We start from the raw sequence: 13,640 nt of genomic DNA, 5'->3' as shown, positions 1-13,640 counted from the left end.
AAATGTGATCCAGACCCCCAACAATGTGGTTGACTCTGAACTAAGGCAATTAGGGCTGGCCTAGCCAGTGGCCTAGGCCCACACCTCATGAACGAATAAAAAAAACCCCACAGATGTTTTGTCTCTGAAGGCTGGTTTTGTTTAATTTGATGGCACTGTCGCTGCCTGAGCAAACCCAATTACCAGAGAATGCTAGTAACAGGAACCAAACTGTCTTCAGCTCCCAAGGCGTGATGGTAATTTAATCAAGTACAAGGTCACCAGTGTTGCCCATCAGCATTGCATTTAGTGCTCATATTTGTAGCAGCAATTAAAGTCACACTTTGTGAATCACCAGAACACTCCAACTCAGCTTTATTGGGTTAGTGTACTGATGGCGGTGGCTCTTGCACCGTGTCATTGACATTCACCCCGAATGATTCACTGACATAGGAATTGGGGAAACTTGCAGTTTAAATGTTTTTTCCCCCTTTTTGCATTCACTGGCTTTCCAAATGACAGAATTGTTATGTTTCTTCTTGCAATAGGGACAGTTTTGAGTATTGCTGTCAACAACTACAAAGCACCATGAGAAAATCTGTTGGTTTGTATTCACGTCTGGAATACTGAATATATGGGACACAGGCAATGTGCGAGCATTGCATTCATCCTAATTCTTTTTACTTCAATCATCGTGTTGCTCCTCCAATAAAAACCTCTGAGCTGGCTAACCCCTGAATGTTACAGGTGCTGAACCATTGGCCTTTAAGAAATATTCACAGGTGACTTCACAATTCTGGGAAACGAGACTAAGTTCTGCTCATATCTGCTGAGGGATCATGACAGCTTCCCCCTTACTGAAGCCATCCCTTTCCCCATCAAACTGTTGTGGTGAAGGAATGGGGCTTATCGCCAGATCACACCTTGTCATGCCCCCTATTCCTCTGGCACTTTCTCCTCCATTGCACATCTCACCTTGCTCCACTCCTCTCAGCCCACTTTCAAAATCATTGTTCTGTACTGCCCTCCCAAGTACAATATAAATGTCCTCGCTGAGATATTTTTCACTGCTTTCCCCCCTCAGTTTCTGCGCCAAACGACTTCTCATCCTCAGTGATTTCACTTGTCTTGTTTTCTCTCCTGAGTTCACTACCCCCTTAACTTTCCTTAACTTCTCCCTCCATGTAAACTTCCAGACCTATGTTCATGACTACCCTCATAACCTTTCCATCTCATGTGGTCTTGATAAGTCCCATCGTATCAATTCTGATCACTTGCTTTATCACTCACCACTCATATCCCCTTCCCACCTCCCAATGCTGTTCCCTTCTGCATCCTTCCATGGAAAATACACTTCCCCAATTCACTTACAATTGCACTTTCAAAATCCCAACCATCTAGCCTTTGGCCCTCCATTCATTAGAACATACCTGCAGCGCCTGATTGACTTAGTCACACCCTCGCTCCACCTTTGAAGTCCTGGTACCATTACTCTCTCTCACCATGGCTGTTCCCCTGGTATGGCTCTCATCTCCACACCATTAAGTCCAAGTGATGCAGATTTGAAAGAACTTGTTTTGCCATCCACTCCCAGATCTGGCTAGACCACTTAAAATACCATTGGGTCCTCTTATCTGCTAAAACAGCTCACAATTTCAGGGTCATGCTGGAATGCAAAGATAATTCTCAGCCTTCCTCACTGCAAACAGTTGTCTTAAAGTCTACCCTCTCCACCCTCATCTTCAACACATGCAAGGAGCTCGTTGGACTTCTTTGACACAGTGATCGAGACACTCCAGTCAGCTGCCTTTGCTGCGTCCCTTCCTTCCACTAGTCCACCTGGCCAAACTTCTTTTACACCCCCACCCCCACCTCCACCTCCCCTAGCTTGGAACTCGCAGCTTTCTCTCCTATCTGCCCTCATGCCCTTTGAATTCATCTTGTCTATGAGACCCACCTCATGTTCCCTCAATCTTATTCCCACTAACTGCTGATTACCCAACTTCCCTTCCTAGTCCCATGCTAGACGATATTGTAAATTGTCCTCTGTCCTTTAAGTCTGCTGTCATCTCACTTTTGACCCCATTGTCCTTGGAAATTACCATCCCACGTCCAATTTCCCTTTCCACGCCAAAGTCCTTGAAGGTGTTGTTGCCTCCCAAATCCACTCCCATTTTTCCTGGAATCCCTCCAATTGGATTTCCACCCCTATTGGTACTGAAACATCTCATCAAAGTCACAAGTGAAATCCCATGTGACTGTGACAAAGGTAAGCTATCACTCCTCATACCGTTGAGCACACTGTTACAGCCACAGCTGATGTTATTGCTGAGCAAGCCAGATCCAGAGTAAAGTCTGTCTCACTGATCATAAACCTTTTTTAATTGTGAAAACGAGGAGGAGGAACTACTGACCTCAAAAGCACAGAACTCCAGTAACACCTTTAGACTTAAAAAAAAATTGAGATTTATTAAAAAGTAGAAAAATTTAAGCACATACAATAAAAGTTACATAGTTAAAACTGTCTTACACAGCAACTCCCAAAAAACATGTTTGGTCAAAAGTACACAATTAAACTACCTTTTCAGCAACAATCCCTTTTAGATGTTTAAGTATGAAAATCCAGTAAATATTACCCAAGTCAAGGAATTGCTGTCACTTTACTAAAGGTACACCTCACAACTTCTCAGGCACTTCCACTCTGATGTGGAATTCCAAAAGGAGGCTCAGAAACAAACTGTTTCCTGAAACAAAGACTGGGCAGCTGCTTCCAATTCAAAATTTTCACAGCTTCACAACAGCTCACACACAAAGAAGCTGGCTTTTAGTGGGTTCCCCCACAGCAACTCTCAGCAGTTAAACAACCCTTAAATATCTTTTCCCCCTTTCACCTCTGGTTCCATTGCCCTCAAATCCCTCTTTTGAAGCTCAACTTCTCCAAATATAAAAATCTTTCATGTTTTCTATTTTGCCTCTATTTTCGGGTCAATAAAATTTAATATACCTTCCCCTGTTTACTCATGGAAGCCCTGTAAGATGCAGATGTTCCTTTGTACCTCTGAACTCCCTTTTGAAATTCAACAGCTGAAAAATCAATTTGCCAGCTCATCTCAAAGTGCAAATTCTAGATCCAACCTTGAGTTAATTGTAACTCAAACCCACCATAATCTCTCATTACAAATGCACAAACCTAACAACACCTTTAACCTCTCATCCCTTAGACCTCACAGACAACCTGTCTCTAGTAACCTTTCCCGTTTGTTTAACCCTGGCCACGCATCCAGCCCCACAGCTTTCTACACAGACAACATGATCAAAAAAGTATAAAAATATACACCTCTCATCACAACACCATCCTCCTCCAATACCTCTCCACTGTCGTCCAGCTGAGTGGAGCTGCTCTCTCCAGTTCCATTCTTGTCTATCTAATCATAGCCAGAGAACCACTTGAACTGGCTCCTCTTCCTGCTCCCACATCATTATCTCAAGTGTTCCCCCAAGGATCTATCCTTCACCCTTTCCTATCCCTCATCTACCTGCTGCCCCTCAGTGACATCATCCAAAGTGTTATTTTTCATGTTTATGCTGACATCGCCCAGCTCCACCTCACCACAACCTCTTTGGATTCCTCTATTGTTACTACATTATCAGAGTGCTATGCAGCATCCAGTATTGGATGAGCAGAAATTTGCTCCAATTTAATATTGGGGAGACTGAAGCCATTATTTTTGGTACCTACTCCAAACCCTGTTCCCTAGCTACCAAATTCACCCTCCTTTCCTGGCAAGAGCCTGAGATTAATCCATTTTGTTCACAAACTTGGTGTTACATCTGAGCTCAAGATGACCACATGTTTGTGCAATCACTAAGACTGCCTATTTCCACCTCTGTAACATTGCCTGACTTCACCCCTTTCTCAGCTCATCTGCTGCTGAAACCCTCATCCATGCCTTTGTCACCTCTAGCAATGGCTGTTCCACTACACTGCTGGCAGCCTCCCACATTCTACCCTCCTTAAACTTTAAGTCATTCAAAACTCTGCTGTCTGTGTCTTAATTCACAGCAAGCCCTGTTTCCCTATCACCCTAGAGCTTGTTGACCTACACAGGCTCCCGGTTGCTTAAGCAGCAACTTAATCTTAAAATTCTCATCCTTGTTTTCCAGCCCCTCCATGGCCTTCCCCCTCCCTTTCTATAATATCCTCCAGCCCCAGAACCTTTCAAAACATCTGCACTCCTCTGGTGTCTCGTGCATTCTCAGTTTTAATTGTGCCCCCATTGGTGGCCATGCCTTCAGTTGCCTGAGAACCCTTGGCTCTGGAATTCCCTCCATACACCTCTCCACCTCTCTACCTCACTTTTCCTCCTTTAAGACAATCCTTCAAACCTAACTTCTTGACCATGCTTTTGGTCACCTCCTGTAATATCTCTCAATGTGGCTCAGTGTCATACTTGTTTTATAATGCTCCTGTAAAGCCCAAAGGCACTATATAAATTTAAGTTGTTGCAAAGGGGGCAAAAGATGAGGGTACAGTTTATCTTAGAATGGTGACAGAAAATCACAAAGCAGAATTATCCCATTGTGTTTAGCTCCACATTGGAGCTTTCTCCTCCTGTCCTCACTTTGTAACCTTTAACATTTTTCCTTTAGCATTGACTTGGACACATTATCACAAGGGGGTAACCGATTTCTAATAACTCTCTGCAAGGAAACGAGGTTTTTACCTCCCTGTTTGTAATGTTACTGATTCCAAGTTTCTGTCTCCTTAATACTGAGTTACCAGCTGGAGGAAACACTTTGAATTTTTGCCCTCAAACTATTTTCATAATTCTGAGCACTTCCATCCCAGACGTGGTTTTTCAATGTGCCATCATAACTCTTGACCCTCTCCTCATTTACATTGCACTTTTTTCTGTAACCAGTACCCAAAACCTGAAGACAATAGCACAGGTCTTGCTTGCATGGACTGATCATCAGTTTGCCGCTCTTTTGTTGATGGTTCCAATATATAAAATCAAAAACCTTGCCATTTTTATTACTTTTTCACACGTGCATGTTGATCGGCTACAATTCTGGTGCTTTAATCAGACTGTGCACCTCTGCCACTGGACTGTGTCAACTCACCTTCTTTGAGACGGTTCTTTAAGCCTTTCCTCGATGCCAATTACAACCACCAGCCCCTTGAAGTCTTCACAACTTGCAACTCATGCTAGGTGCTGCAACCCGCTTCTTCATTCCCTCAGTCACGTGTTCCCGTCCTGTTTCCTCCTTCACTCCGTCCTTCATTCCCATCCTTTCCGCTCCCTCATTGCTCTCTACCCTGCCTCCTTCCTCACTGTCTGACTCCTAACTCTATCAGCCAGATCTAACATTGAATTCACCCCTCCCCCCCCCACCCCACCTCAGTTGCTGCACTGTTTGTTTCACAATCTTTCAATCTGATTGAGATACACTGTTGGTTGTCCAGTTCACTTGGGTATCAGATGCCATTTCCCTTGCCACACCACTATCAGCTCTCTTAATCAGCAACTTGCCCCACAAAAAAATTTCAAAATCTACACATGCAAGAGAAAGATTAACTAATGCCATTAGATGCCCTGCTGCAGCAAAAATTTGGCCCACTAAAGTTCATGTTGGCATGCACCGCTGTGATTGAGAGATGGCCAGTAGGCATTTCAGGCAGGAGGAGGAAATGGGACAGAGGAGTCTGGTGGTGAGGGTTGAGTAAGGAAGCTGGAAGGGCTGGGCCTTTGTCAAACACCCTACAGGGTCTGAGCCCACCCGATCTTTCTGCACATGCGTTTGCGCCGCACTCTGTACAAATGTGAAGCCTGGGTTCAATTTGCTGCATCACCAGCCTGCACTTTGCAGGCAAACCCTGTGCTGACATGAATAAGGCCCTCCTGGTTCAAGAGGCAGCTGGTTAAAACCATTGGTAAAAGGCAGTTTATCAGATAAAAAAAAAAAGGGAGCTGTGCAAATGTCAGTCAACAATTTCACAGCAGAGCTTGTGGTTGTAAGCCATTATTATAACACTAACCTTTTGCTCAGATTGGGTGGAGTGGGTGAGATTTAAAAAAAACACACAGGATCTTTTGCAGCTGATAGACTCAGAAATCTCGAGCTGCCTGCTGTGCTGCTTTACAGGTTGCCGAACTTTCAACTGTTTGATGGATTTTTTTGTTATGTAATGGTAAAGCTGCTGATTTGAATTTTCATTTATTTTTTTTTCTTCCATGGGATGTGGGCGTTGCTGCCAAGTCCAGCATGTGTTGCCCATCCATAACTGCCCCTGAGCTGAGTGGCTTGCCAGGCCATTTCAAAGGGGCAGTTAAGAGTCAACCACATTGCTGTGGGCCTGGAGTCACGTGTAGGCCAGACCGGGTAAGGAGGGCAGATTTCCTTCCCCAAAGGGGCATTAGTGACCCAGTAGTTTCACAGTCACTCTGTTACTGAGACGAGCTTTTTCAATTCCAGCTTTATTAGTTGAATTTAAACTCCACCAGCTGCCGCCGTGGGATTTGAACCTGTGCCCCCAGAACATTAACCTGGACCTCCGGATTACTAGTCCAGTAACCATGCCACTACGCCACCCTTTTCCCCCCAGTGCTCCTTTTTTCCCCCTTTCAGCTGATTCCATAAGTTGGCAGTGACCTGTTCCCATTCCTGCTCCCAAAAATGGGATGAGGGCATTTATGGGCTACTTTCTTATATAAAAAGATGTTTCCCATGACAATTTTATCTTGGAACTTTTGATGATTTTTTTTGTTGCGTGTCAGGGAGCTAAATAGTCAGGAGGTGCACACCAAGCCCTGAATTTGGAGCTGAGTTTCCAGGTTCAGTACCATTACTTTATGGGGGCTTTGCTAAGCTCACTCCCAGTGTCATTCCGTGGGAGGAGAGGGAGATATTGCTGAGTAAATCCCTCAACAGTCTCTGCATGTGTATTAAAGCATACTTGGGATAAAGGCCAATATTCCCGAGGAGTTTTCCATCACTTTTTTTTTAACTGATCAGTAGCACCTGGTGATTTCCACAACCCCAGCAAAGTGAAACGCAGGTTGGACCAACCTCCCATTTATCATTGAGTAGAAATGCAAGTATAGGAGTACAATCTCCTGCATCCGAACCCCTGAGTATTCCCCAAACCACGCAGAGCAGAGATTCTGAGACAGGGAGTCCTCATCACCTCAGTATTCTCACCCAGCATCAATCCATGCAGTCCACCTTCACCCTTCAACTATGCTGAACAATCCCTCCCCCTCTCTTTCCCTTCCCACTCTCCCCCAACTCCCCTCCCCAATCTCCCATCTCCCCTCGCCACTCTTTTCTCTCTTTCCCACCTCGATCACCCCTCTTTCTCTTCCGGCTCTCCTCTCACTTTGCCCACCCAACTCCCCCTCTTTCCTCCAACCCCCTCCCCTCTCTTTCCCTCCCTGCATGCTTTTCCTCCCTTCCCACTCTCCCCCCTTTCCCTCCACCTCCCCCTCTTTCCCTCCCTTCCCACGCACCCTCCCTCCCTCCCCACGCGCTTTCCCTCGTCTTTCCCTCCACTCCCTCGTCTTTCCCTCCACTCCCTCGTCTTTCCCTCCACTCCCTCGTCTTTCCCTCCACTCCCTCGTCTTTCCCTCCACTCCCTCATCTTTCCCTCCACTCCCTCGTCTTTCCCTCCACTCCCTCGTCTTTCCCTCCACTCCCTCGTCTTTCCCTCCACTCCCTCGTCTTTCCCTCCTCTCCTTCGTCTTTCCCTCCTCTCCCTCGTCTTTCCCTCTTCTCCCTCGTCCTTCCCTCCTCTCCCTCGTCTTTCCCTCCTCTCCCTCGTCTTTCCCTCCTCTCCCTCGTCTTTCCCTCCTCTCCCTCGTCTTTCCCTCCTCTCCCTCGTCTTTCCCTCCTCTCCCTCGTCTTTCCCTCCTCTCCCTCGTCTTTCCCTCCTCTCCCTCGTCTTTCCCTCCTCTCCCTCGTCTTTCCCTCCTCTCCCTCGTCTTTCCCTCCTCTCCCTCGTCTTTCCCTCCTCTCCCTCGTCTTTCCCTCCTCTCCCTCGTCTTTCCCTCCTCTCCCTCGTCTTTCCCTCCTCTCCCTCGTCTTTCCCTCCTCTCCCTCGTCTTTCCCTCCTCCCCCTCGTCTTTCCCTCCTCCCCCTCGTCTTTTCCTCCACCCCCTCCCCCTCGTCTTTCCCTCCCTCCCGTGTGCTCTTGCCCCCCTCTCTCTTGGCACTCACGCTCACACCTGCCCCCTGCGACCTCCCTCCCAGGTGGTGGGGGGGGATGGTAGCCGGAAAGGAGACAGGCCTCCTCGTTAACCTGCTCCTGGGCCTGGCCAGGTTGGCCATCAACAGATCCAGGCAGTGGGCAATCAATGGGTTTGTTTGACCTGACTGTCTGCTCCTCCTCCTTGGCTATGTTCACTGAGTGCACCTGGAGAGAGAGCACGCGGTGTCCACCGGTCTCGTTGAGGCCTTCCACATTCGGTTGGCACCATGGGCACTGGAGTGCTTTATAGGCTCCTTTAATCACATTCTGGTTTAATGTTTGTAACATCTCTAAATTTTGTCTTTTGTTTCTGTTGTTTCCCTTTAAGGGGCTGCCCCTTAATTTGTTCCTGGTTTTGTAAATTTCGATTATTTGTTTGTAATAAAAGAGTTACAACTTTGTTTCAAGATTGATGATGCATATATCAACGTGCAATGGGAGTGAAAATTAACTCTTCAAATTAACAACCAAACAGAAGGAGGAGTTTTGGATCTTGCTGTAGTATTGTTCTTTGTCAGTCTCTCGCGAGTAGCCTTATGGAAGAACTCTCCTTCCTGCCAGCACCTGCAGCCCAGAGGAAGTTGACTGAAGGTTGTGTGTCTGGACATAGGGAACATCAACCTCCTGCTTTGCTGAGTCCCAAATAGACCCTTAATCATGCTGTCAGCCCACAGCTACAACAGGTTGAAATATGAGCCTTCAGAACCTCTCCTGCAGAGAGCTGTGGAGAAGACAAACTGAACCTTTCAGATGCAATTAACTCTCCCATCTCCAAAACAAAGTACTCAGAACAAGGAGATTTTAGGCTTGGAGGGCATTGGAGCAGAATAAATTGGTGCACTTCAGAATTCCGATTCAGTCAGGCTGGGTGCCCTGGTCTAATTGGGATGGATAAGGAAGGGAGGAGCCTTACCAGTATGGATCACTTCATGTACCATTGCAAACATGCTCCTGTGAAGCTGCAGTGCTTATACTAACTGATAGCTTGATCAAAATCTATAGTTACTGTCTACTTTGATTACAACAGTCACTACCTTTCACAAATACTTAGTTGGCTGTAAAGCACTTTGTGAAGTCCTGAGGTTGTGAAAGGTGCTGTATAAATGAGCATCTGTCTGTTTTCATTCTTTACTGCCTCTTGTTCCCAGTTCAGCTGTCTTGACTAGTGGACAGATTATTAGTAAAAGCAACGGATACATTTTACCTGCCTACAGGTAGACAAAAGTTCAGTTTGGCAGTTCTGAAGGTTGAAGCTACTGAGAGCAAATTCCTATCCCACAAAATCGGCTCTATTAGTGGAAAGCCATGAAGAAAAGGGTCTGGTCTGATGCTTTGTTTGTACTGAGTGTTGCTGTGTTATTTCGGGATGGTGCGAGTGCAGGGTGAATTGTATCATGACAGCCGATTTGATTGAGCCAGTTTTGAAATCCACTTCCACTTTCTCTTCCATCCCACAGTGTGATCACCATCAGAAAGAGGAGTTAGTCATGCAGCTGAAGATGGAGCTGGAACAATCTCGATTGAGAGAGGCCGAGTCACTGACTGCACTGAAGGAGATGCAAGATAAGGTCCTGGAAATGGAAAAGGTGAGAATGTCATGCTGCTGCTGAAGGGTTCAACTGGAGAATCCGTAGATGCTCAGCATGGGGTGAAAACATTTTAGTAATCTGTTTCTTCAATAGGAATATAAAAGAACATACGAAGGCAAAACTTTTGTACAAGGCACATATTTGTGTGTAATCAGACAACCTGAAGTGTAGCGGAGGTGCTCACAGTGCGTGTGTGTACAAGGGAGTGATGAACTCTTGCCTGCCTGTGTTTCTTTTCTTTAATCTTTTGCATTTGTTGCCCATCCCTAATTGCCCTTGAACCGAGTGGTTGCTAGACTATTTCAAAGGGCAGTTAAGAGTCAACCACATTGCTGTAGATCTGGAGTCACATGTAGGCCAGACCAGGTAAGGATGGCAGATTTCCTTCTATGGTGGACATTAGCGAACTAGATGGACTTTTACAGCAATCGATGATAGTTTCGTGGTCACCTGAGATTAGCTTTCCAGTCCGTATTTATTAATTGAATTCAGTTGTCCTCAGAGGAGTAGCCTGGGCCCCTAGAATACCAGCCCAGTGACATTACCGGTTTGCTACTGCCTCCCCTGCATATGTGGCAGGAGAGGTTCAGGTGCCTAGACAGATCAAGCCATCCCATTTAGTAGTGGAGGCTGCGTGCCAAATATTTTCCACATGTGCTCTGTTACTCACTCTCAACTATTGCTGTGTTCCAATGAGAGGAGAGCTACAGCTCACTCGGGTTCAGTAACTAGTAATGAGTGATTATGTCACGGGATAATAATCCAGAGGCCTCGGCTAGCAATGGGGAGATATGAGATCAAATCCCACCATGATGACTGATGAATTTAAACTCTGTTCATTAAAAAGATTTGGAATTAAAAAGTAAGTATTTGTAATGGTGATCATTAAATTACTGAATTATCATAAAAAACCCTTAGGTTGACTTATCCTTTTAGAGAAGGAAATCTTCTGCTCTGAGTCAGTCTGGCCTTTGTGACTCCAAACCCGCAGCAATGTGATTGAAGTGGTCCAGCAAACCGCAAGTTGTACCAAGCCGCTAGGCTTGCACACTTTAAGAAGGCGCTCACCATCACTTTCTCGAGGGCATTTGGGGATGGGCAATAAATGCTGGCTCAGCCACAGGCCCTGAAAATGGATTAAATTAAAAAGCCAGGCTGCTGCTGCTGTAGTTGAATAGGTGACTCACTACAACCTGATCGAAGCTGCCTGTGAGGAGCTGTGTGGAACACTTCATTCAGCAAATGGAAGAGTTATGGAAAGTACCTGGGAGGAGTTGAATAAAACTTCATTGAGAGGGTTAATTTTGTGGTCAGCTGTCTGCAATAGCATGGAGTAGTGCTGCTGCAGAAACAGGGCGAGGTATTTGGCTGTCATCACATGAAGTATATTCCACAGTAACCATGAAAGAAAAGCAAACTGTCTTGGTACCCTCCTGGGCACATAATGCTTCAACTGTTCCTGACTGGGTAAGGAAATATGGAGATGAAGAACCATGGTTACCTTCACTTAAACCCCCACCCACAGATTGGCAGATTGATGCTGTCTTCAATACAGGAGGAGACCATTTAGCCCATCATGTCAGTTTGCTGAAGCAGTTCAGAAACCCCACTGAACTGAGGAGCAGGGTGGTGGAGTGGACAAGAGGTGGATGGATTTAATGCAGAGAAGTGTCAAGTGATTCATTTTGGTAGGGAGAATGAGGAGAGGCAAAATAAAATAGAGTACTATTCTAAAGGGTGTGTAGGAGCAGAGGGACCCGGGCGTAAACATGCACGCATTATTAAAGGTGGCAGGGCAGGTTGAGAAACCGGTTAATAAAGCAAATGGATCATGGGCTTTATCAATAGGAGCATAAGAGTACAAAAGCAAGAAAGTTATGTTAGACCTGTATAAAACATGGGTTCAGACTCAACTGTGGCATTGTGTCCAGTTCTGGGCACCACACTTTAGGAAGGATGTGAAGGTATTAGAGACGGTGCAGAAAAGATTCACGAGAATAGTTCCAGGGATGAAGAACATCTACTTAGTGGGAAGAAGCTGGGGCTGTTCTCCTTGAAGAGAAAAGGTTGAGGGGAGATTTAATGGAGGTATTCAAAATCATGGGTAGTCTGGGCAGAGTAGATAAAGAGAAACTGTTTCCATTGGCAGAAAGATCAAAACCCAGAGGACACAGGTTTAAGGTGAATGACAAAAGAAACAGTGGCGACATGAGGAAAAGCATTGTTACTCAGCAAGGGGTTAGGATCTGAAATGCACTGCCTGAGCCTACAGTATAGGCAGATTCAATTGAAGCCTTCAAGAGAGAGAGATGGATAATTATTTTAAAGGGAAAAGAAATTACAGGGCAATAGGACAAAGGTGGGAGAGTGGCACTAGGTGAGTTGCTCTTGCAGAGAGCTAGCATAGACATGACTGGCTGAATGGCCTACTGTGCTGTAACCATTCTATGATTTGATAAGAATTAAAACCTATTGAAAGCATAGGTAGCAGGAAAGGTTTTGAGAGTTTGAAGGGTAGAATAGTAGACACATAATGGCTTTCATGAGAAAGCTTCAGAGTGGGTCCAAGAGAACGGTTTCCGCCATTGGAGGAGGAGCCTCTCCAAACTGGGTTCATAGTGATGGGGGGGGGCATGGGGTGGGGTTGCTGCTTTAAAGCTTCCTGGGGGAGGAGGGAGGGACTGTGTGCAACAATCGGGATTCTGTTTTGTTCTGAACATGGTTCAGCTCATGTGAGATGCTGCGCTGAATTATAGTGTGAGCAAACAGTGGACAATCTGAATAGTGTCTCCAACAAATAATGCCGACTCCTTAACACAGCCTGACCTCATAGGGGCAACAGAGTAGAACCACCATGTCAATGCTGACTCTTTCAGCAGGCTGAGGGTTAGATGCCCTTATTTTTGAGGATCTGGGGATGGTGTATTTTGTTATGATTCCAGGTTTTACGATGCTAGGTATTGGAGACAGAGTTTCTCTGCACTCAGTGATGCGTACACTCAGTTTTGCAGTACCTGGTGATGAGCTCAGGGGTTTTATGGTTTTACAGTACCCTATGATCCAAGCACAGTGACCTCTATTAACCAACCCTCCCTTACAGGCGGGAGAAGAGTGAAATAGTGAAATCTAGGCAATGTGACCCCAAACTGTCACATGTACACATTTTGCCATTTTTACAGCTGTGGATACCTGGTGTCCCTCAGTGAAGAGGGGAGAGTCTGTCTTTTTTTCTTTCATTTACACGAGGTGGGCATTTCTGGCAAGGCCAGTATTTATTGTCCACTCAGTTTACCTAGGGCTCCTTGTTGATCCAATCTGTCAAATGCTGTCTTGATTTTTCAGGGCAGTCATTCCCACCTCAGCTCAAGTTCAGCTCCTTTGTCAGTGTTTGAACCAAGGCTGCAATGAGGCTTGGTGCTTAGTGTCACTGCCAGGAGCCCAGACTGAGCATCAGTGAGCAGGCTATTGCTGAATAAGTGCCGCTTGATAGCACTGTCAGTGACACCTCCAATCACTTTATTGCTGCTGACGGGGTGATAATTGGTCAGGTTGTATTTATCCTGCTTTTTATGAACAGGAGGTACCTGGGCAATTTTCCACTTTGTCAGGTAGTGTACTGGAACAGCTTGGCTAGGGCTGCAGCTAGTTTTGGAGCACAAGTTTTCAGCGCTCAATTCAGAATGCCCTCGGAGCTCATAGTGTTTGCTCTGCCCAGTGTCTTCAGCCATTTCTTCATATCCTATGAAATAAATCCAACCTGGGAGTTTCACGATCATTATTACTGATACCAGTGCCTAATTCCAGATTTTGCTTTTTGCTTTATG

General features: G+C 45.8%; 1 protein-coding gene across 6 annotated transcripts in view; it reads left to right on the top strand.

Annotated features, from left to right (window-relative positions):
- Positions 1 to 13,640, top strand: part of LOC121271280 (EVI5-like protein) — a 410,054-nt gene that overhangs the window by 276,140 nt on the left and 120,274 nt on the right. For all 6 annotated transcript variants that reach the window (XM_041177135.1, XM_041177134.1, XM_041177131.1 and 3 more), the window contains one exon: positions 9,685 to 9,813. In XM_041177135.1, coding sequence (XP_041033069.1) covers positions 9,685 to 9,813 — 129 coding nt within the window. The remainder of the gene's footprint in view (positions 1 to 9,684; positions 9,814 to 13,640) is intronic.

Source organism: Carcharodon carcharias, chromosome 30 (assembly GCF_017639515.1).
Source record: "Carcharodon carcharias isolate sCarCar2 chromosome 30, sCarCar2.pri, whole genome shotgun sequence".
Classification (NCBI taxonomy): Eukaryota; Metazoa; Chordata; class Chondrichthyes; order Lamniformes; family Lamnidae; genus Carcharodon; species Carcharodon carcharias.
This window is presented reverse-complemented; position numbering and strand designations above follow the sequence as displayed.